Source organism: Musca autumnalis, unplaced genomic scaffold, assembly GCF_047663935.1.
Source record: "Musca autumnalis isolate F117 unplaced genomic scaffold, ASM4766393v1 scaffold_3, whole genome shotgun sequence".
Taxonomy (NCBI): Eukaryota; Metazoa; Arthropoda; class Insecta; order Diptera; family Muscidae; genus Musca; species Musca autumnalis.
In genome coordinates this window covers 249,033,284-249,058,051 of record NW_027411866.1, presented here as the reverse complement: position 1 = coordinate 249,058,051, position 24,768 = coordinate 249,033,284, and the positions used below count along the sequence as shown (strand labels likewise).

The following is a 24,768-nucleotide window of genomic DNA, read 5'->3' as shown; positions in this document are numbered from 1 at the left end:
ACGTATGTGTCTAACCCCCAGTTTTTGTAACTTATTTTTGTTCGTTCGTCTGTATTCGTAATAATTTAGGCATTCATAGCTCAGCCCCCAGATGACATACACCTCTAATTTTTCGTATACCCGTTCCATATATCGTTAAGGATTCCTCATTTAAAAATCAGCGCACTACATTTGCGCTAAAACGAGTAAATCGATCTACAAAATTTGACAATTCGTGTGAGAAGAATAAAATTTTTTACAAAAACTGGGGGTAAGTGCAGTTTAGGGTCAGTTCGAAGATCATTTGGAAATGTATGTTCGTTGTGGACCTGTTTACAGCGATTTTATGTTTTCCGTGGACAAGTCTATGTTTCTTGGAAAACTGGTTCAAAATTTATAAATTTATCGATCGAAAAATATGACTCCAAAAATATGATCCACTTCTGTAATGGGATATTTCGGCACATTCCTTTAAGTACCTACTACGCAACACTTTTTATCTTAAATTCTAATCCACAATTTTGTCGGCAAGTTCAAATGTCCAAAAAGGGCTACAAAATTCTGAAAAGATCCTAAATACATTCGATCTGTCCGTAGATGAAAGTTTCAATTTACATAGACTGAGGGTATATCTCTGTCGGCAAAGCCGACTAATACTTTTTTACTTTTTGATATACTATATGAGGTGAACAAAATGCTTGAGGCGTGAAGTGGGAGGTGAAGTGTGTCTCAGAACATACCCGATAATTTATCCGTTATAGTACGTTTATATATAACCGGATTTAACAAACCCATAGGGTTTCAAAAGTCAATTCCTTTGCGTATACGTCAAATAAAGGTTAACCCTACAAAAGGCTATAATATAAACATGGCCTTAGTTTAATAATCGTTTAACTAGTTTTGATAATCGAGAAACTGACATCCTATTGTGGGTAAGAAATATTTAAATAACAAATATGGCGCCCAACGTGGGTGCAAACCAATTTTTAAGAACTTTCTCAATATGCTACATTTTCCCATTAATATACAAAAATCCTCAATATTAATGCCACTACATCACTATATGGGAAGGGTATTATAAATTGATTCTGGCTCAAACATTGAAATATGTAGTTTTCGTAGACACAGCCCGACGAGATGAGTCGGTCTGGTTAGTCGATGGTCAGACTAGCACGATTTAAACATGGCGACATCATGGACACTAACGAAACTTGAAAAGAAACTTTTACGAAATTGGTTTCAAGAAACCTTGCTAGTCTGACCATCGACTATGTTTTCGTTAGTACGACCCCACGAAATGTTGTGTGATTTTGTATCCCTGCTTACTAGTACTTCGTTACCTCTTTGTTCTGCCTTCCTCACCATGCGCTGCAGTTTCGACGAAGGTGGTAATGTCGGTGAGTCGACGCTAGTTAACAAATTCAATTCCCTTGTTTCAGCTCAGTGGCCTCCGATCTTGACAACTAAGGAGAGAATAGTATGTATACGTTTTACGACATTAACTTAGTCTTTGTCACACTGGCCAAGGAGAGATCGTCTAATCCCATTACAAGGAGTGCAATCCTCATTCTCCTCACTGTCGAATACCTCCAATTTCCTCATATACAAGGTCTCCTCCCATATTCTGGTTTTGATTACCAAAGACTTCGAGCATGCATTTCGTGAGACATACTGACATACTCTGCCATTTTGGTCAGGCCTGAAATCTGATCTTTCCTCACCAGGCCTAATTTGTCACTTTTAGTTGTTGTAGTGATCCTGTGGAATATGGTCCAAACCAAACGATTTCCTCAATGATTTGCCAATGATCTTTACAGTTCGCCCCTGTATCACCCTTTTGCTACTTAGGCGTAAGTTAATGGTGGCAACTTTCTTGTCTCCACTGATATATTCCTCTTTTGAAAGGTCTGGGATTTCCTTTCAGAATCCCCAGTATATTACTAATCAACTGTTTTATTTTTTGTCAAAACCAGTCAGAAGTGTAATTTTTAACCAAAATCAGTTAAAACACAAAATTTTAGATGAAAAGTCCAAAAAATGTTTATGTTGGTCACTAATTTACAGACAACTTTTATTTAAATGCCTTTAGATAAAGACATATTATTATTATTATTATATTATTTCGATTTTAGTTTTTTTTCTGCTTATTCAATATTTTGTTTACTTTTTACCACTGTATTCCATAACATTTTCTATTAACATCTATTAATATTAATTAATATTTTTCTACCTCTCCTCCCTTTTTCATTACAGCAAGAAGAATTTGCGGGTGCTCCAGTACAATGTCTAATACCGAATACCAATCAATGGGCATTAGTTGGTGTCTCATCGTGGAGAATAGCATGTGCGGCATCGGGCATTGAAAGACCACGAATGTATGACAAAATATCATCGAATGCTGCTTGGATACGGGAAACTGTACATGCAACATAAGCGGGGTGTGGGGTGGGCTGGGGTGAATGATGTGTGTGAATGTGGGGGTAATTTTACTCATGTGTGAATGGTGGTTGAGAATGGAATGTTTGGGCATGTTTGTTTGCATGATCGTGCATGTTATCTAGGCTAAGCATTAAATGAATATAACGCCCAGCAGGCAACAGCAGCACTTTGTAAATAGTAGCACTTTTTCCAGCCTATTTGTTGGGCGATCTACTAACGCAATTTTATTTAAATATTTTTTTGTTGTCTATTGTACTATACAAATTAATATTGTCGGTCGATGTCTCTTTTGTTAGTTTTCTGCAAATTTTATTAGTAACTATTTCTACTTTAAATTTGCATGCTTCTTCTTTCGATATAACAAAAAAATTATTTTAAGTTTTTTTCTTCGTTTATGCAGTGAAATTCTGTAACTCAAATTTCTCATTTACAAAATATCGGTAAATTACAATACTTATAATTTCGGTAATAACGGAATTTTCGGTAAGTTAGTCCCGGTCTACACTAGTGTGAATTTCATTAAACAAATTGCATGAAATTAGGCGTTTCTAGATCGAGTTCCATGGTAGAGTAAAATCACGAAATTGCTGTAGTGCGGGATTCGATCTAGAAACGCCAATTTTCATGCGAAATTCACGCTAGTGTGGACCGGGAGTTAACAACCAAAATAAAGCTGTCAGTGTTGTCAACTTTTATTCATACTTTTTATTCATAATAATGAGTTTTAATTTTACCGATTTTTGTTGGTAACTCCAAAAATGAGTTACAGAATTCCACTACTGATAGATAAATTGTTCGAGTGCATTATGTTTTAACATTTTAATTATTATCTGTAACGCTATTTCAATTTAAGTATTGTTATAAAAAAAATTAAGTAAAAAGAGTGTCTGGAATCTGTTTATGCGAATTATAGACTGTGTGAATGAATGTTTTGCGTGACTGAGTGAATGTATCTGAATTTTTGAAGGAATTTTTGGGGTCGTTTTAAAATTTTAATGTATCTATATTCTATTTCTATAAAAAATTTTATTCTATAAAAATATTATTATTCAAAAATGTTTCTTAAAAAATTTCTGAAAAAATTGTTTTACTTATAAAAATCTTTTTCTCCCGTTTAGTTAAGCTATAAGAAAACAATGAAATATTTTTAACGTGCATCTGATTAATTTATTATTTTACATTTTGTTTGTAAAATGTATTGTTTATTTTATATATGTATGTAGGTATATAGACACATATGTAGACATATAGAGTTAAATAAGCTAACATTTTAATTTTTGTAAATCATCATTGTTTTTATCCTTTTGAACCTTTGCAAAATGTTATTACAATAATAATAATAAAATGTGTTACGTTACGTTATAATCATACAAATAATTCTTTGGTGTCTCTTCATTTAATCATCAACATGATAGGCCTCCCATTCACCATTCTCCAATTGTTTATATTGCACGCGATCACCAATGGCATTTGGTTCAGCCATATAGAAATCCCAGTGTTTCGGTATAATTTTAAATGCAGTGCTGAAAAGATAATGCAATAGAAATAAGATGAAAAAAATAATACTTAAAAACCCCTTGTTTATTGATTCGTCTGTCTCTTTATTTAAGTATCAACATGATAGGCCTGCCATTCACCATTCTCCAATTGTTTATATTGCACTCGATCAGCAATCGCAGTTAGTTCAGAAATATACAAATTGGAAGAACAAAAACGTGTAAAAAGAATCAGTGGCTTTTGTCGACAGCTAAATAATATTCTTAGCATATGACGAAACTTGAGAACTAGCCTGATCCCTTGTATGGACATGAAGGTGCCTGTGGACCCATTAGGGGAATATACATAACACTTCAGTGACGGTCTCAGATTGTGCGGCAACAAGCAGTGTCTGTATTCCAAGAAGAGCGACTGAAAAACATATTAAAAGCTTAATTCTATAGTGAGAGCAGCCCTCTTAACCAGGATAGGAAACAGTGGTCCAATCACTTACTTCCCCGAATGCAAACTGATTTAATCAAACAAGCAAAGAAAATATCTGAAAAGCAATTCGAAAAACAGATTACCAAACTGGCAAAGAAATAGGACTATCGAGTACGGAACATAAGAAGCTTAAATGGGAAAGAGAGCGAACTGTAGGCCTACTCTGTAACTTTTATCGATTGAAAAGTTGATAAAATTCTTTCTTAAAATTTATTTTTTATTACTCGGCACAAATCGACCGGAAAGTGGTCGCTGCCTATTTCCGGACCACATTTGACTCTAGCGTCCCGCCAATAAACGTGGATTTTTTTAGAGATTTTCAGTAGCCACCAAAGGCCACAATAAACGTGGATTTTTTAAAGATTTTTAGGGGGCCAAAGCTTTGTGATGCGTCAAACACAGCCTCTCCAAAGCAAATGTCAACCCCAGGCTTCACGCGGCGGCTCCCGGTGCCACAGATGGGGAAATGGCGACCGGACATAGGAGGAATAACCTTCAAACAACCGGTGCTCAGCAGGAAATGGTCGACACCACAAAATTAAGGAGACGTTGGCAAGTTTGGAGGCCACACCTCTCAAATCAAATTACTTCCATACAAGGTAGCAATCCTACCACCAAACTAGGCAGCACTAGGCCTATCAGCCATTGCAGCTGAATTCTAAAGATTACAAACAATCAAACGAAAACCAGAAAAACGAAACAAACCGATACCCTGATGACGAAACTCGCATGCCCACGGATAAGATTTGCTACAAGGAACGTTAAAGCTGGGTACACATTGTCAAACCGTCCAGCAACCACAACACATTTTGCGGTTGCATGATGAATGACAAAAATGAATGGCCACACTAGCAAGCAACAACAAAGCTGTCATTCAAAACTGACAATGTGTGCCCAGCTTAACTCGTTATATCAAACCGGAAAACTAGCCCAGCTATCAGCAGAATGCACCCGACCCAACATCGCAATAATAGGCATAAGCGAAATGAGATGGAACGGCAGCGGTGATTTCACAAACTCTAAACGCGAACGCATTTTATACTCTAGTCGCAATGAAGGAAGTCCGCATACCCACGGAATTGGAATATTTATAAACAGGAAATTCCGAAACTCCCTAATCTCCTGGTCAGCAATCTCCGAACGAATTATAAGAGCACAACTTAAAAGCAGCATAGGTAAAATCACAATAGTACAATGTTACGCGCCAACAGAGGTAATTGAGTTAGAAACTAAAGAAAAGTTCTACGACGAATTAAATCGCACCTTGGCTAGTGTCGACATGAACGCACGCATTGGATGCGACAACACCGGGTTCGAAAAAGTCATGGGAAAGCAAAGCCCTGGAGAGAAAAACGAAAACGTAGAATTTTCCCTGGAAACGTGCTCAAATTACGATCTTGTAGTCGGAGGATCATACTTCCCCCATAAAATTCACCAAAAAATTACCTGGCAGTCACGTGATCCACGATTCTCCACCCAAAGCCAGATAGATAATTTCTGTATCAACAAGAAACGATTTAAATTGATGCAAGACGTGAGAGTGCTACGGAGCGCAGACATCGCATCCGATCATTATCTTTTGATCGCCGAGCTCAAACTCACACTTAAAAAATATAGAAGAATCGATGATTTAGTTAAGCCTAAACGCCACTTCTATTACCGACTCAAATTAGAATCGGATGGAGTTAAAAAGCGTTTCATAAACAGCATTAACACTAAATATAACCCCCCACCAATACCTCTCCCCACAAATTCAGACGTGGACGAAGAATGGAACAAAATTAAAAACTCGTTCAAAGAGACAGCAGAGACAGACTTTCAGGAAAAAAGACAAATTCGAGAATACCCATCAAAGGTAAACACGGAAATATTCTAACGAGCGACGAAGAGCAACTTAATAGGTGGAAATAACATTTTGAAGAAGTTTTAAAACACACGTGTCAATCAGATCAGTCATCTCATTCATACCAAAGCTCAAATGACACTACTCCAATCCCTGTGTCCCGTAAACATAAATCCCCCTACACTGATAGAAGTTTCGACTACAATTCCTCAACTGAAAAACGGAAAAGCCGCAGGCAGCTAAAATAATTTTACCTCTGCTTACACATATATGGAATACAGAGAATTTACCGACAGATTTCTTTCCAATCTGCATCATTGTAAAAATACCAAAAAACGCGATTTAAAAAACTGCAGTAACTGGAGAGGTATTGCGTTAACTCCTGCTGCATGTAAAATATTTAACAAAATAATCCTAAACCGAATCCTTGAAACACTTGACCTATGCCTTCGAAAAGAACAAGCTGGGTTTCGACCAAACCTATCCTGCGTAGACCAGATCAACAGCTTAAGATTAATAATCGAACAATGCAATGAATTCAATTCAACTTTGTACCTTACATTTGTCGATTTCGAAAAGGCCTTTGACCCAATTAACCGAATCGTAATATGGAGAGCTCTAGAGAGAAAAGGTGTACCAACAAAAATAATTAATCTTATTAAAGCACAATACACGGACGCAACAATGAGAGTGTCTCACCTCGGTAAAACTAACGATCCCTTTATAACCCACAGCGGGGTAAAACAAGGATGTTTGCTTTCACCACTACTTTTCATCTGTACCTTGGTCGAAATACTAGCATACACCAACAATCAAAACAAAGGCATCCAGTGGAAAATTAACCAACAGCTCGAGGATCTAGAATACGCAGACGACATTGATTTACTAGCCACGACAAAAGAAAGCATGCAACATAAAATCAATGCACTTTCGAAGCGGGCTGCAGAATTCGGACTCCGAATCAACGCAGACAAGACCAAATCTATGGACATAAAAGGGAATGTCAATCAAACCGCATTCCATCTTAACAACCTCCCAATCCAAAATATCAGTGAGTTTAGCTACCTTGGAAACATCATAACTAGCGACGGAGGCGCAATAAACGACGTATCATCTCGCGTGGCTAAAGCGAGAATAGCTTATTTCAACCTAAAGAATATATGGAAGTCCAGTGCAATATCACCAAAAACAAAGATACACGTATACAATGCCTGCATAAATCCGTATTACTTTACGGATCAGAAACATGGACTGTAAACGAAGAAATAAAACGCAAACTACAAACCTTCACAAATAGATGCCTGCGAAACATCCTCAGAATATGATGGCCTAGAACCATATCGAATGAAAACCTATTAGAAAACTCTCGAATGGAATCACCAAGGATACAGAGACCGCGGAAGGCTGAGGAATACGTGGAGACGTAAAATTTTTACAGAAACCGGAAAAACTTTTAATGAAAAACAACAACAATATCGTGAACTAGGCATGCAGCAAAACAAAATGTGGTTCGTCAATACCACGAACACTGACATTCCCACCAATGTTGAGTGGTTGCTCTCACTAGGGCCAAAATTGGCACTCCCATCAACAACAACTACTTTTCCTTTATTTAACACTATTGCAGAGGGAGAGGACTGCATCCAAACATTAGATAGCAGAGATTTACAAGAAGATGCGAGAATATGCTTCATTACTATCATCAACAATCATATAAGAAACAAATCACTAAACCAAAGAGATCGTTTTATATTAGAGGTAGTGGGTCAAACCACAAAGTTCTTAAAAGAAAATAAACACATTTACATATATACTAAATGCTGATAAAGGGGCAAAGACAGCGGCCATGTTCAAAACGGAATATGACACTAAAATGCAACAAATTCTCAATGACATTTGTACTTACAAACGTCTAAGGAAAGATCCTACTACTGGATTACAGGACAAATGCAGTAAGCTAATCACAAAACTCTACGATTTGAAGATAATCAATGAAATAGATAAAAACCAATTGATTAGCAGAACGTCGGTATCTCCAAAGATATACGGACTTCCAAAAATACATAAGGAAGGAACCCCATTGCGCCCCATATGTTCATTTGTCAATTCGCCGACATACATACAGTGGTGTGAAAAATAATAAGGACAGTGACATTCACAACTTTTGGTCACTCCTAAAATGTGTAAAATGGAAGAATTTGCGATGGAAATTTGTTTTTGAAAATGTACATGTATTGCAATAAGAAATCCTGTTACGATTTTGGTTTCTTTCTGTTTAGTTTTTATACAAAACAAATATTTTTCGTAAAATCCATGATTTCTGCTGTGAAAAATAATAAGGACAGTTTTTCGTTTTAGTAAAAATAAATTGATATTATTTTTTGTGATTCTTTCCTGTGAGTAAAAGCTTAAAATTAATTAATTTTTATTCATTAAATGTTAAATATACCGATATTTTTTAGTTATTTTGCAAATATGGGTAAAATTACGCACTGTTATCACGCTACTCGAGAAATCATAAAATGTTTAAATAAAGAAGGAAATTCATACAGAAAAATTACAGGAAGAGCTTAGAATTTTTAAAAGCAATGGTGGAGGATTCTTTTAAGTGAATTAAAAAAAAAAAAAACTCGTGGCAGAATTCCAAAAATTGTACCTGTAGTAATAATACGCGTTATTCGATGAATAAAAAATACCATTTTACCGCATCTTTACGAATATAAAACAACTTAAATATTAATACTGACGCATCAACAACCCGTAGAACCCTATTTGGTGACTACATTAGAGCTCACAGTGTCAGAAAAGTATAATTTTAATCGAAAAATTATACACTTCCCACATAGAGGTATAGGGTATAAAAATATTCAACAAATAATACAGATTGTTAGAAATCTCATCGCATGGTCTAAGAAAAATTGCGTACCATTCTTTGGTCCGATGAAACCAAAGTTACTTTTTTTGTTCCTATAGAGGGTAGAAGACCTAAAAATCAATAATATAACCCAAAATACACTCAGAAGGCTGTTAAATACGGCAGAGGTAACAGCATGGCGTGGGGCTCATTTCCTTACTATGCTGTGGGGTCTCTATACAGTATTCAAAGTGTTTTTGAGATCACCAGATTACATTGAAATTTTGAGAAATATAATTCTTCCGTATGCTGAAGAGGGTGTGCCTCTCAAATGAGTCTTCAGCAAGGTTAATGACCCAAAAATTACGGCAAAATGAAAAAAAGGTGTTCAAGCATAATTAAGTTAAGTTGTTAGACTGGCCCATACAATCCCTTGATTTGAACCCGATTGAAAAATTTTGTGGAATAAAGTTAAAACATCAAGCAGGGGAAAGTGTCCATCAAATTATGGCGACCTTTGCCAACTTATACAGGTTGCGTAGGACGCGATACCAGTAGAGAAGTGCACAAAATTTGGTCGACTCGATGCCAGGACGATGCGCTTTCGTTTTAGAAAACCAAGGATCGTCTACAAGGTATTAATGACACTGAAACACATTATCTACCATTATTAAGTAAAAACCGGTATTAATTTCTTTCAAGTTTGCTCTTTATTAAAAGATTTCATAAAGTGTCCTTATTATTTTTCACACACCAAACTACGACAATTCGCAAAAAATATAAATGATAAATAAAATATGGTTACAAGCAATCAAAATATTTTTATAATACTTTTCATAATATTTTAAGAAAACAATAAAATTGATAAACTAATGAAATTTTCACTTTTTTAGTCAGTTTTCAATGTAATCATGGTTATGGATTGAAGTGTCCTTATTATTTTTCACACCACTGTATATATGCCTTGTCCAAATACAATGAACAATTTTGGAATCAAAATATAATATTAAAGACGCAATCGACTTCAAATCTAGAGTCAGTAATCAGTACATTGATGACGACGAAATATTAATATCTTTTGATGTTATATCCCTCTTTCCCAGTGTTCCAGTAAACCTGGCAATCAACGCCATCAAAGAGAAGTGGAACATCATTGAAAGACATACAAATATACCACAAAATCTTTTTATAGAAATCTTAAACTTATGCATCAAGGAATCAAGATACTTTCTATACAATGACAAGTTCTATGAACAATTAAAAGGGATGTCACAATAAACGTGGATTTTTTAAAGATTTTTAACAACCACCAAATGCCACGGGAGTATTGTAGCCCCAAGGAACAGTTAATGTAAAATTCCAGCCATTTGGGTGTGAAAATGAAGTTAAAACCTTCACAGTACCAAAAATCGGGAGGTACCGTTCTATGGGAGCTATATCAAAACCTGGACCGATATATCTCATTTTCAATACCAAACATCCTAGGACTAATATAAACTCTATCTTAGTTACTGTGGTGAACTGTATCTTGATTTTAATCGACGTGACAAAGTTAATTACTCCCACCCTATTATGGTCGAGGGTATAATAATTACGTGCAGCAATAGTAATCTCATAAATGTTTAAACTCAAGTCGTACATTTCAATGTCTAACAAACTGCGAAACAAAGTTCGCCGGATTCACTAGTCTTTAATAAAATCCACATCGCATAATTGTAACGTGCTACAAATCTTTAAATACAAATGAATATACTTACTATGTTTTAGTCATTTCCGGTTCCCTTTTCTCCTTGTCCATAATGGCCAACTGCTCCTTGAATTTAGCATCAAGTTCATCCAAATTACTTGGCTTACCACATACACAAATATGGCTTCGTATTTTTTGAAACAATGGTTCTTGTTTCCAAAAAACTTTTAACTGCTCATCATCGTTCACTTCCTCAGCTTCAGCACTTAGTAAACGTATTTGCCATGTTTGAGGCAAATCTTTTTCCATCTCCACATTCTGCAATAGTATTGTTAGGGCCAATTTAGGATTATCCTTCAAATTTTGATATTTTCTTGAATTGCGTTCGGTAGCAAACCATATCCAAGAATCATCCAATAAACCGCGATAAACTACCGTGCGATTTAGAACGCCAAATTCGCTAAAGGGAATATTATGCAAAAGTTCAAATAGATATCGGGAATATGGGAATTCGGAATTATTTACTTATCTAAAGTGGCCAAATTCATGGGAATGATACTTTTTGTATTAACACATTCCAATATGTTTCTAAACATTTGCAGGGGATTTGAAGGATAGTCTCGTATACGTGCCAATCGTGGTAAGTTCTATAGTATTAGTAAAGAAAACACAAGGAAAAAATAGTAGCTATTTTTGACAAGGATTTTGGCATGAAGAACTACTTACCTTTACTTTATTCATTTTGTTTAATAATTAGAGGAAATCTGCTCAGTAAAATAGTAAGTAAAAGGACAAACCTAATATTGAATTAAAACTAAAAAAAAATAAGTTTTTGCATTTATAGTTAATGATTACAGGCGGGGGAAACACGTATGCATATATGTATGAACATTAGACTGACCCAAAAAAAAAAAAAAAAAATTGGAACTCATACCCCCTAAAATTTAGGGGTTGGGAGTTCCATTTTTGGATCAGTCTAATGTTTTTTTGGGTCAGTCATATGTACATTAGGGTTATGACTTTTTGATATTTTTTTCTTAAAAATGGTTTCCTGTAGTGGGAATGAATGAACTTTTGCCTATTACTGCCTAAACTAAAATTCATTCCATTTTATTATAAAAAAAATTCGGCACAAACAACTTTGAAAAAACAATTAAAAAAAAAAACTATGAAATGAAATATCATTTTTCTCAAAAACTTATTTCCTGTTGCACGAAAGAATGACCCTTTGCCCATTAATGACTAAAATAACTTTTATTTCATTTGAATAGTGAAAAATGTCTCTCACAAACCACCTTTAGTTTTTATGTTATATGAAATAAAGTTATTTATGATATAATAAAATGATATATGTATTTTTTTATCGAATCACTTTACAATTAAGATTTTATGTAATCTTAGGTAAAAACTCATCAATTATATCATACAGGGATATGAGGTTGTACAAAAGTCATAACCCAAATGTACATATAAAAATGCTTATATTAACAGCGTGTTTTTGTAAAAAGTTTTTGCCCATTCGTTCGTCGATTTCATGAACGAAGACAATTTGGTTTTCATAGCGGTTGACATTTGTATTCGTGTGACAAACAAATGAAACCTTTTTATTTTCGTAATTTTTTTGGTTTTCGTAACAAAATCGGACGAACGAATACGTCAAAAATAAACGAATGGAAAAGACCCATCGTTTTGAATGAAAATTAAATAATTTGAGTTATAAATGGCACAAAACACACGAAAACTGAAAGGGAATGCAATTTTATTTATTTCCATAGAAGCACACGCGTATATGTACATCCGTTTCTTCATATTATCACAATTATTTTTGGACAAATTTGATTACATTTTTTTCTTATTTTTTGTTTGTCATCTGTTTATCGGGGTTGCCATCAAGTAACACATTTTACGTGCAGATGCCTATGCAAAATTCACAAAATAAGTATCATGGAAACCCTGAAATATAAAAGCTTTTATGAAATAGATGAAAGCTTTCAGATAAAAACGAATGGTTCGTAAAATTTTACAAGAACCAAATTTTGAACGTATATGTACGTTTTAGTACGAACGGTTCGCGTGACAGGCAAGCATTTTTACAAAAACACCCTGTAAATATTTCGACAAAAAATTAAACCTATATTAGTGTGTTTTGCGTGTGCGTTATTCAAAACAAAATACATGTATTTCAAATTTTTTTTGAAGAACGCAACACTTAAGGTAAGGTCACATTAGTCAAATATTTGCTCTAAATTTGTTTCCTGATATTTGCCCAAACAAATGTGAATTTCATGCAAATTTTTGTTTGTGTTTACATTAGAGGCAAATATTTGGCCTATTTTGTTTGCTCAAACAGTGACAAATATGGCAACGGGCAAACATGTTTGCCATGTGTTCACATTTGAAAAAATATTTTCACCCAAAAACTGTTTGAGCAAACTGTCGACAAACATAAATTTATTTGGACTAGAAAAATTTCAAGAGAGAAATAAAAAATATGGCGTTTCGTTTATTGTTTGTTGTGGAGAATGGGAATAAAATACCATCTGTTTGGCAATGAGTGCCTTTGCGGAATGAGTTTATTTGAGTATTGTTGCGAATGTATGTACATACATATGTACATATGTATGTATATAATGGCACATTGACATTGTGCTTTAGAATATTATTTTTATTAACAGCTTTTAATTTTTAGTTTGCAATGTAATGTTTTCAAAACCAAAAAAGGATTTTTTGTGTTAATATATTAAAATTGACAGATAACATGGTGCGCCTGAATCAATTTGGAATGGAAAGTGCTTACACCTGGGAAGTTTTTCGGATTTTGAAACTACAATGTTAAATGAAAAATCAAAAAACAAAAAATCGCCAAGCGATATTTAAATATGTCGCGGTAAAAGTTCACATTTTATAGGCGTTCAAGATTTGGCTTGGAAACCGCAAGTGAAAATGTAGAATTGAAAATTCTATACACGATTGACCATTATGACGTTTTCCTATTGTTTACAATGTTTGAGATATAGAAGTTCAAATTGGGACAATGCACTGACTCCATCGACTGCTTATAACTGCATGTGACTGCAATGTCACAATTTAAAGTTATATATCTCAAGAAATATTACAATCTAGGAAAAAATTACAAAAGTTATAGAGAATATTCACAGCTATAAGATTATCTCTAGTCCAATTTCTATAAGACTTCGAGCAAAATCCTTGAAGATAATTTCCATTTAACGCCTTCTTTAGTCCCATTTCGATAGGACTTGCTGTTTCCAAGCAAAATAAAAAACCTAAAAAATCCCAAAAAATATGAACTTTAAACGGCAGCGCGTTTCAGAATCAACGAAACTTCCCAGGTGTAAGAACCTACCAGGCGCACCGTGATAAAGATGTAGTTTTTTTTGTAAAAATTGGCCGACTTCGTGAAGACAATAGACACTAAAAAATAAATCCACGAAGTAGTACAATAATAACCAAAATAATTATTTAATTGTAATGCAAGCATTGAAATCAGTGTTCATGGCATTTTTGCAGTCCCACTGACTAAATTTAGAAATATTTTCTCTAATTATAAGGTTTTCCAAAATAGGTTTGGATAGCGGTATTCTACATCCAAGACATCCATCAACGATAGTTTCCACAATAAATCTCTAAAATTTCGCGTTTTGCCTCTTCTATTTTCCGTTATAAAAAACAGCTCGCCTATTCCTATACCTAACAAATCTTCACCTAAAATTTTATCAAATTTGGTCCAGAGAATTCGGAAAAATTGGTTTTGGGCATCATTCAGTATCAGAGAATACATACTCACATTTCAATTGTTTATTTGTGTATTCATTAAATATTCGCTTTGTTTATATATTTACAAGTAATGTTATCTTTTTTATATTCATAATATCCTTTTTAATAGGTGACAACAATGTGTTTCAGCAGATATTTGCCCTTGTTTGCTCTTACAAAACTTTTGTAAGACCTAATAAATATTTACTCAAAAGAGTGAAAAATATTTGCTCAAGAGTGTTCACATTATGGGCAAACTGGACAATTTTTTGTTTGTTGGCAAATGGTTTTGTTTCCCCAAAATCAGCTGTTTTCTTGTTTGCCATTGAAAAATATTTGCTGGTCAGATTGAAGCAAACAAATATTTGTCATTTTTCGGCAAATATTTGCCTAATGTGACCCTACCTTTACTAATTTAGGTTTTGCCTTAAGAAATTAATTATTCTTTACCCCTCTGCAGATAAAAGAAATAAGGTAGTGATATCATCGACATATTTGAATATGTTATGTAAAAAATTGTCTTTATATTGTTGAACGTACCCACGATTCGGAAAGTTTTTTCGAAAAATAAAATCGGAATAAACATTCGAGTTTCTTTCCTAATTCTAAACGAATTCGTATTGCCGTAATTGCCAGAAAATATGATGAATTTTTCAGAATTTCAAAAAAAAAAAACAAAAATTATGGTTGATCCAAAGTTCGGAACGTTATCGGATTTTTTTATCCGATATTCGGAAATTTATTGGATGTTTGATCCGAAATTCAGAAAAAAAAAATCTGAATATTATAGAATTTTTTTCCTAAAATCGGAACGAATTCAGGTGATTTATACGAAGTTCGGAAATTATCGGATGTTTGATCACAAATTCGGAAAAATCTGTTTCGAGTTCCCGACAAAAATTGGTAAAATTAAAATGCTTATAATTTCGGTAATTAGTCCCGGTCCACACTAGATTGATGCCATTGACGAAATTTCGTGAAATAATCTGTTCTTAGATCGAGTTCCATAGTCCCGGTCCACATTAGAGTGAATTTCATTAAAAAAAATTCATGAAATTAGGTGTTTTTCGATCGAGTTTCACACTACAGCAATTACATGATATTTCTTTACTATGGAACTCGATCTAGAGACGTATAATTTGATGAAATTTTTTCAGTGAAATCAGTCTAGTGTGGACCGGAACATGCTGAAGTAATTTTATGAAATTGCTGTAGTGGGGGAACTCGAACTAAGAACGACAAATTTCATGAAAATAAGTCTGTCTGGTCACTTTTCCAGCAAGAACTTTCTAAGAGAGTAAGGAGTTTTTATTCTCTTTTGCAAGAAAATTGTAAAAAGTAAACAGACACTTTCCCAGCAAAAACCAGCAAGCAATCAGCTGACATGCCAAAACAGAACAAGAAGAATTACAAGTTCTTTAGAAGAAATTTGTCCAGCTCAGCCAAGATCACCCATATACGTTAACGTGACTGCAACAACAACATATGTTCTCTTTATTCTCATCTGTCGTCGTTTAGCAAAGGAAAGACTCGCTCAGAGAAACTAATGCACAAAATATTTTGAGCAACACCGGTCCAGCTAGAATTGGCAAACTCTCAGTAAAAGAACTGTCAAAATGTCTCTCTCAAATTGCTCTCATTTGCTGACTTTTTGTGCTAACAGACGACTTCCAGCAACAAGTTTTAACAACGTCGGTTGTGATTTCGAGAAGAGAAAAAAATTTAGAAATAAAAACACCAAATTCATCTCTATTGGATCGATGGAATGGGTTCAAATGCTGATGAAAAGATCGAAGCTTTCACAACTTCCTTTGCATTGGTTCAAATGCTAATGATCACGACTTCGTTTGAACCAATGCAAAAGATGCCATGAAATCACGTCATCGAATGGAACCCCTTCCGTCAAATGTTGCTGGTAATATACAGACAAGCTGACGTCAACCAAACCAAAATAAAGGTGTCGCTAATTAATTCTATCTTACACCAGCATCAATCTCGTATGTTCCTTATATCCATACAGTATTCTTTATATTTCGCGTTTTCCATACTACTTTTAGTTTTTTTTTTCCTTCACACCGCATGTACATTTTTGTCTGACATAACCTATAAATGTTAACAACATAATGTAAATAAAAGACCTAACAAACACTATTTTGCTAAAATGTCTCACGTTTGCATTTTCTGCACTCATTTTCTTCGTTTTTTGGTTAAATTGTCTTCCATCTTCCATCAATTTATTTACCAACTGCACACGAAAAAATGCGTATAAGATCCCACATCATTTTGATCTACGATATTTTTTGAATGGGTCGCACTACGTGTTCGACATGTAGATGAACAAATTTAAAACACACACAAGGAAACACATGGTGTAATATAGCCTTAAGTCCTACACACAGAAACAGTGTTGTCAACCTTTACTGACATTTTTCATTCATAGTTTAGTGCTTTAATTTTACCGATTTTTGGAGGTAACTCAAAAAATGAGTTACAGAATTTCACTACAGAATATTTTCAAAAATCTGAAAACAAATTCTGGTGATTTTTAGACCATTCGGAATATTTTTGGATGATTGAACGAAATTTGGAATATTCTGCTTATATATAATTGTTCCACAACATCCCATAGGGACAAGGGAGACTTCTCTCATATCAATGAGTGCACCCCGATTCATATTAGCTCAATGATATGGGACCTACAGTTTATCGCCGAGTCCGAACGGCGTGTCTAAGACACCACTTTTGTAGAGAAGTTTTACATGGCTGAAATACTCAGGAAATGTCGCCAACATTACTGAGGGGTATTTTGCCACCGTTGAAAAGTGTTTTGATGTTGCCTGGCCGGGGAATCGAACCCACGACCTTATGTATGCAAGGCGGGTGTGCATACCATTGCACCACGGTGGCACCCCAATATTATTCTGGTTATTTTCGTTTAAAATTCTAAATCTTTATCAGAAAAAATATCGAGTGTTCAATCCATTACACTTTATAAATTGCATTTAATAGTATTTTAATGTTTACAAAACTATAAAACACAACAGCTTTTCCTGATAAAGTTTCAATGTGTCATCACGCTGTTGTGTTTTATTTGAAGTATCTAAAGTAGAATTAGTAATATTAATTATTATGTATAAACAACTACTATCTTATTTTATTGTACCATGATACCACAAGGGCCCAAAATTGTCTTTTTTCAAACACCTGTTGTGCATTGGAGTGTTTTATATATGTACACACATACATACAAACATATGAAGAAAGTATGAAATCTTTCTATTGCGTATTGGAAAATAATTTTTACTTTTGTATAACGTCATTTGCGTCATGACTCATGACTATTAACTTCCATTTTTTATGAAAAATTCCGAATAAACAAAAGTTATCTCTTTTCAAGGACGAAGAAAAGCACATACATATGCCTTATATAAAATTGTTAAATATCGACAAACCTCTTATTATTTTTAAAGTGTTAAAACTTTCAATATTGTATTGGGATAAATAATCACAATTTTCCAATTACTACACACCGTTCACAGTTATTTCAACTTTTGTGTAATGTCCAAAAGTCTTTATTTTGGGGAATTACTTTTTTCCGTTAAGTATGTAGGTATTCCAAGAAAACGCTGACTGATGGTTAGTTAAAAACTACTAGTCGGCGTTACGATATTGTAAATTGGCAAATTGTAAACGACGTCAACTGCACACCACACAGCGGCTTTGTTATTTCACTTTCTAATGCAATGATGGATGCACTAATGATATGGTTCATTCACTCAAAGAGCGTCACATCTCAAAAAATCAAGTTTCAAGAAAAACGAGGTTTAAGTTGCGGTTTAAAATTTGAGCCCCAACTCAAAAGATTATAACACAATAAAATAACTAATTGTATCATCTTTTGTAATGGATTGCATTTGTACTATTTGCTGCATTAAACAGATACTGATATTTTTTCCCAATAATATAGTCCACATGTTACAGTAACTCCAGATTTTTGGTAATTTAAGGACTGAACTATCTGAAAATTGACGTTTAGGTTCCCAGTGGACACAAAGTATATCCACGAAAAATTGTCAACATAGGCCCATGTTTTGGTAAAGCCCTCATTCAATGGTACCTAACGATTACACTGTACAACACAAAAAATAATTACTGGTGAAATCGGGCAGATTTTGAAACTTTACGTCGGGAAGTACCCTAAATGCGTGAAAATATTCGAGTTAGGATTCCTTGGAACCCTTGCATATAGTGTCTTTGGCAATACATATTGCGGCCAACAATGCGCCCATTGTAAACTTTAATAATCTGACGAATAAAGGCTCAAAATTGTCTTTTTTCAACCGCCTGTTGCACATCGGAGTGTTTGTATGTGTATGTATGTACACACATTCATATCGTCACCATAAATGCCGGAAGACGTAACCCGCAAAAATAAAACTTTACAGGAGAAGCAAAAAACGTTATAAAATGAAAACGGTGTTATAAAATATCGAAAAATTTTAGTATCGTGTTTTAAGACAGAGAAGAAATATATTTTTTGAAAAAAATTACATTTTTTTCCAGAATGTTAGAAGCTGTGTGGGTTACGTCTTTTGGTATTGTATTTTTCTGAAATACTAAAAGACGTAACCTACAATTTATTGAGTATACATTTGAAGAAACTAGTATAAATGAAAAATTATAAACAAATTAGGACTGGTTTATTGGCCTACGCGGTTAAGCGAACTTTAAACTAGCCATCTGACAGTGTTGGGTTCAATTCCCAGTCTTGACGTTGATATTTCAATGGAACACAATTAGGTGAACTGTTTATTCCAACCATCACTATAATTACTTATAATTTCAATTGTATTAGACGATATTAAATTTGGAATATTATATTTATTGTTGTATTTAAGTCAATTTATTGACAGAATATAGTTCATATAAATTAAATGATCTGTAACAGTTTAAATGTAACTTTTAATTGTCATAAGGAATGTTGTCATAAAAGTAATGACAATCACTTGGAATTAAGCGTTTTAAGTCTTTCTTGAAACTTTTAGCCTTTGTGTGTACATCTGAGGAGGATTCACTGCCTCAAAATTTGTCGGACTTCTCTATGGTAGAATCTGCTACTCGTCTTTGATATCAAGTTTAAAAAAGATTATACTGCTATGATCAAAAGTCAATGCTCGCAGTGACTGTAGGATTTCCTGTCTTTTTGTATAATCCAAACCAATACAGAAAATTTGCGTTTTTGTCTGGACCTATTCGATTATTACAATCAGTTGATCTCTATTAAACCATGGGTTAGTTGACCAGACCATCTTTTGCAAATTTACAGCCTAATCGTATCCGTATTTAAAGAATACATCTTTGTACTAGAACAACGTGAATTTTGACCACTGACACGTTTTCGTATCAACGTCTCAAATTTTGAACATTTCCGTTCGTTCTTTCTCTTGGAAAAATGAACAATATCGGGACGAGCATTGCCTTCCGAATAACCACTTCCTTTTGTCCGGTTAACATATTGTTTTCCATACGTGCGTTTTAGATGTTTATTTAAATCAGGGCATAGGTCTTCTGTCATCATCTTCAATTATTTCAATTATGGGTTTTTTCTGTAAGACCAGTAAAAACCGTCTAAAGTCAAAGTTATGCCTTAAAAATTAAATAAAAGAATGGTCTTTGTGATTTTTGAAAAAAGCTACCATTCTTGAGATATGATAACCTAAGAGTCAAATTACACATATGGAGAAATAAGCCGAGTAAAAGACATGATGTGATAGGTATTTCCATAAGCTTTCATACCTTACCCATTTTGTAGTAATCGGTTCAGTAGAACTGGATCTAACCCGGTTTTGATCCTGGACTTTCGGGTCAAATAACCGGTTAACCGAATCCGCCCCGTGGAAATTATACATTAACTCAATAAGCCCTCCCTCTGACATTATAATTGCTGCAAATATCAAAGAATAGATTGTTTGTACTGCTGTTTAGTTTTGAAATAATGTGGGTTACGCCTTTTGTGTTCTATGAAAATTACAGTATGCTGTTACGTCTATTGGCATTTCTTGAATAGGATCGTTATTTTTAAACATAGAAGCTTGAAATTTTGCCAGAGCATGTATTTTAGCTTAATATATCAGATTCCATCAAAAAACGAATTTCCATTTCCATGTCGGTTACGTCTTCCGGCATTTATGGTGACGATATGTATAAAGAACCTGTGATAACTTTCTATTGCGCATTGGAATATACATTAAACCTCGATTATCCGTGAATCGATTATCCGGGAACCTCCATTATCCGTGATAGAAAAGAAATGTTGGACTTTTTTCAATTTCTTCTATTTTTCGTTATAAACTTCATTGCCCGGGAGTAAAAACTCACTTTACTAATTGGAAATTAATTTGATTAAGCAAACAAAAAGTAAAAAAACGAAAACTGTAAATTACACAATTTGTGTATTTATGGTATCACAAAAACCATGGGACAAAGTCAATTCAGATGAATCTGATGATGATATTATGTATACTGCTAAAATTTGGTGGATGACCGTAAAAATTAATAAAAATTTCAGATTTTCATATTATTGTACAATATTATGCCATTTTTACATAAAAATATATATAAAACTACATAAAAGCATTGCCTCCATTATCCGGGAAAATCGATTATCCGTAATGCCTCCGGTCCCGACCATCACGGATAATCGAGGTCCGACTGTACTTTTGTATAACATCGTATACTATTTGAGTCATCACTATTAACTTCCCATTTTTCTATGGAAAATTCAGAAAGACTTTTTTTGGCTGAAAATTATCTCTTACATTACATTATGAAAACTTGCCATTGCGTATTGGAAAATAATTTTTACTTTTGTATAACGTCATTTGCGCCATGACTCATTACTATTAACTTCCATTTTTTATGGAAAATTCAGAATAAATGAATGTTATCTCTTTTCAAGGACGAAGAAAAACACCTGTAACTGTGGCATATGGGAATGCCTTTAATAAAAGTAAAAGTGTCTACAAACCTCTTATTATTTTTAAAGTGTTTAAACTTTCAATGGTGTATTTGGGATAAATAATCACAATTTTTTAAATACTACACCGTTCACAATTTTTTTAATCTTTGTAAAATGGGGAATTACTTTTTTCCGTTAAGGTAAGTAGGTATGTATGTATTCCAAGTAAAACACCGACTGATTCGATAAAATTACTAGTCGAGGTTGCGATTTTACAATTTGTAAACGACGTCAACTACACACTTCATGGCGACTTTGTTATTTCATTCTCTAATGCAATGATGCACAACATGATATCGCTCATTTACTCAAAGAGTGTCCCATCTCAAATAATTAATGGGTCGATTCCGTATTGCGACGCGAGTCGTGTCGCGTTGCCAGTTGCAATTTTTCCATTACGTATGGCAAATGTCGCCCAACGACGTCAAATTCTGTCGCCATAAAGTCCATTTTCCGGCGACAACAAATTAGCTGTCGCCGTTCATTTTTGCAAACTAATAACAAGTGAGCAAAGGCTATAGTCGGGACGGGGCCGACCATGTGATACCCTACACCACTACCCCTGTGCATAAGCTTTTCACTGGTCAACATTTTTTTAGGGAATATAAACCGACTACCACCAAAAATAATATGCCTCTTTGTCCCTGGGAACCCCATAAGCAACCAAAATTTCGTGACCATCCCATCAAAATTACAACCTGTAGCTTGATTGCAAAAAAAATGGAAGAATTGGATGCATAACCGACTATTGTGATACCTCCCTTGTTTGATCACCTTCGCCAACCTGCTTTACACCAATGTAAAGGTAATATTTTCTTCTTCCATTGACAGGCTTTGTCGATGGAATACCCCTACTAGAAGCCAATATATTCACAAAGAATAAAACTTTGAATTTGTCTCCAAATGAGTTTTTCCCCATTCCGACCCCTAAATATTATCCGGCTATCACCAAAATCAATAGGCTTCTTCCTATGTGGGACCCGCATCAACTCCCAAAAAAATCTTGACGATCCGATTAAAATTGCGACCTGTAGCGTGATTACAAACAAATCGGAAAATGGGATGCCTTACCGACTATTGCGATATCTCTGTTGTTTGAGCAGCTACGACAACCTACTTTACATCGTTGTAAAGGTGATATTTTCTACTTTCCTTGCCAGGTTCTGCTTTTGATATACCTCTTAAAAAACAGAGATATTGGCTTTGAAATAAAACGTTGACCTTTCTCCAAATAAGTGTTTGCCCACTCCGACCCCTGAATATTATCCGACCATCATCAAAATCAATAGGCTTCTTTCTTTTTGGGACCCCCATTAACCCCCAAAATTTCGTGACCATCCGATCAAAATTGCGACCTGTAGCGTGATTACAAAAAAATCGGAAAATGGGATGCATTATCGGCTATTGCCATATCTTTGCTATTTGACCACCTACGACAACCTGTTTTACACCGTTGTAAAGGTGATATTTTCTACTTTCCTTTCCAGGTTTTGCTTTTGATATACCTCTTAAAGAAACAGAGATATTGGCTTTGAAATAAAATGTTGACTTTTCTCCAAATAAGTGTTTGCCCATTCCGACCCCTAAATATTATCCGACCATCACCAAAATCAATATGCTTCTTCATCTGTGAGACCCCCATTAACCCTGAAATTTTCGTGACGATCCGATCAATATTGCGACCTGTAGCGTGATTTCCAAAAAATAGAAAAATGGAATGTATTACCGACTATTGCGATATCTCCGTTATTTGGTTACCTACGCCGAACTAATTTGCATCATTGTAAAGACGGGATCTTCTACTTTCATAGTCAGGCTTTGCTTTTGGAAAATTTTCAACCAAAGCTATGATATTCGTCGATATAATTAAAATCGCAAAAATGAAAATTGGGGTTTTATTTGCTACTATTGCGATATCTTCGTTGTTTGATCACCTACGAGCACCTACTTTATATCATTAGAAAGGTGATATTTTCTGGTTTCATTGTTTTGTTTTGCTTTTGGTATACCCCATATAGAAGCTGAGATATTCGCTTTGGAAAAAAACGTTGTCTTTTTATCCACCAAAGTTTTTTGCCCTTTCCGACCCCTAAATATTATCCGACCATCACCAAAATCAATAGGCTTCTTCCCCTCCGGGACCCCCATCAACATCCAAAATTTCGTGACGATCCAATCAAAATTGCGGCCTGTAGCGTGATTACAAGGTTTAGATGGACAGACGGACAGACGGACGGACGGACGGACTGACGGACGGACACACATAGCCAGATCGACTCAGCTCGTCGAGACATTCATTTTGATATATATAAGTATGGGTCTACGACCATTATTTCGATGCGTTACAAACTTTTTGGCCAAAACCAACTTATAATACCCTCCCCACATAGTGGTGTAGGGTATAAAAACAAAAAAATTAAACGTAGATCACATTTTCATTCATTATTTAATATTATATACGTTTTTTGGTGTTTCAGTACTTATATTGGTAAAAATTAATACAAAACAGCAATTTGAAATGCTGCTTGAAAAAATGGAAGCCCACCCAAACGTAGCTCGTGGAGTCAGACTTTTTGGCGAAACTAGAGCCACTTTCGATGAGGTGTGGAAGGATGCTGTGGAGCAATTAAATAGTTGTGTGCGTACACCAGATGAATGGAACAGAGTATGGACTCATTTTAAATCCAAACAAAAGAAAAAAATGTTTTAAATAAGAACATTAAGTGTCGTCTGATAGATACTACGTAGAAGAACTATATCTTCTTCACTATCATCAAAAAATAGTTCCATTGAGCTTATCATTTTAGAAAACTATAACTTTTGTGTACAACTTGTTCTGATATTTTTTCTAATTTATTGAAATCAAAACAAAAAACGTTCCGCAACTTCACCGATAACTTGTTATCGACGATTATTTTCTATCGCTTTACGTAGTGCATTTTTTAAATTTTGTCACAGAGACGATAAACGACGCGACATGACTCGCCTCGCAATACGGATTCGACCCACAAGTTTTGAGAAAAACGAGTTTTAAGTCGCGGATTGAAAAGAGCTATCAAATCTAAAATTCTGTGCAAGATCAAGCATGATTTAAAGTGTTTTAGTGCTTCATAATCTCAACAAATTTGTTTGTTGATTTATGTCAAACTCCTAGAAAATAAGCTGCAACTCTTTGAGGTTTAGAGATATAAACA

The 24,768-nt window shown here is 34.5% G+C and overlaps 2 protein-coding genes across 14 annotated transcripts in view; one reads left to right on the top strand and one right to left on the bottom strand.

Annotated features, from left to right (window-relative positions):
- The window catches only part of LOC141399276 (uncharacterized), a 157,389-nt gene extending 153,597 nt beyond the window's left edge, over positions 1–3,792 (top strand). For all 5 annotated transcript variants that reach the window (XM_073977749.1, XM_073977748.1, XM_073977747.1 and 2 more), the window contains one exon: positions 2,233–3,792. In XM_073977749.1, the coding sequence (XP_073833850.1) occupies positions 2,233–2,412 (180 nt within the window). In that variant the 3' untranslated portion in view covers positions 2,413–3,792. The remainder of the gene's footprint in view (positions 1–2,232) is intronic.
- On the bottom strand, positions 3,563–21,790 carry LOC141399278 (pyridoxine/pyridoxamine 5'-phosphate oxidase-like). 9 transcript variants are annotated; one of them, XM_073977755.1, is made up of 5 exons: positions 21,584–21,790; positions 11,509–11,579; positions 11,308–11,429; positions 10,853–11,242; positions 3,563–3,941 (listed from the first exon to the last, which is right to left on the bottom strand). In XM_073977755.1, the coding sequence occupies exons 2-5, from the start codon at positions 11,521–11,523 to the stop codon at positions 3,815–3,817; spliced, it is 654 nt and encodes a 217-aa protein (XP_073833856.1). In that variant the 5' UTR covers positions 11,524–11,579; positions 21,584–21,790; the 3' UTR covers positions 3,563–3,814. The 9 variants fall into 9 exon arrangements, with proteins under 9 accessions (XP_073833856.1, XP_073833854.1, XP_073833861.1 ...); XM_073977753.1 differs by having other exon boundaries at positions 11,509–11,596; positions 21,584–21,782; XM_073977760.1 differs by having other exon boundaries at positions 11,509–11,546; positions 21,584–21,753.
- Positions 21,791–24,768: the final 2,978 nt, after the last annotated feature.

What these genes read in the sequence shown, in the direction of transcription:
- LOC141399278 (XM_073977755.1), bottom strand. An exon ending in AATTTGGCCACTTTAGATAA is followed by an intron (nt 11,243 to 11,307) that starts GTAAATAATTCC and finishes TATTCCCTTTAG; the next exon opens with CGAATTTGGCGTTCTAAATC. An exon ending in CCGGAAATGACTAAAACATA is followed by an intron (nt 3,942 to 10,852) that starts GTAAGTATATTC and finishes TTATCTTTTCAG; the next exon opens with CACTGCATTTAAAATTATAC.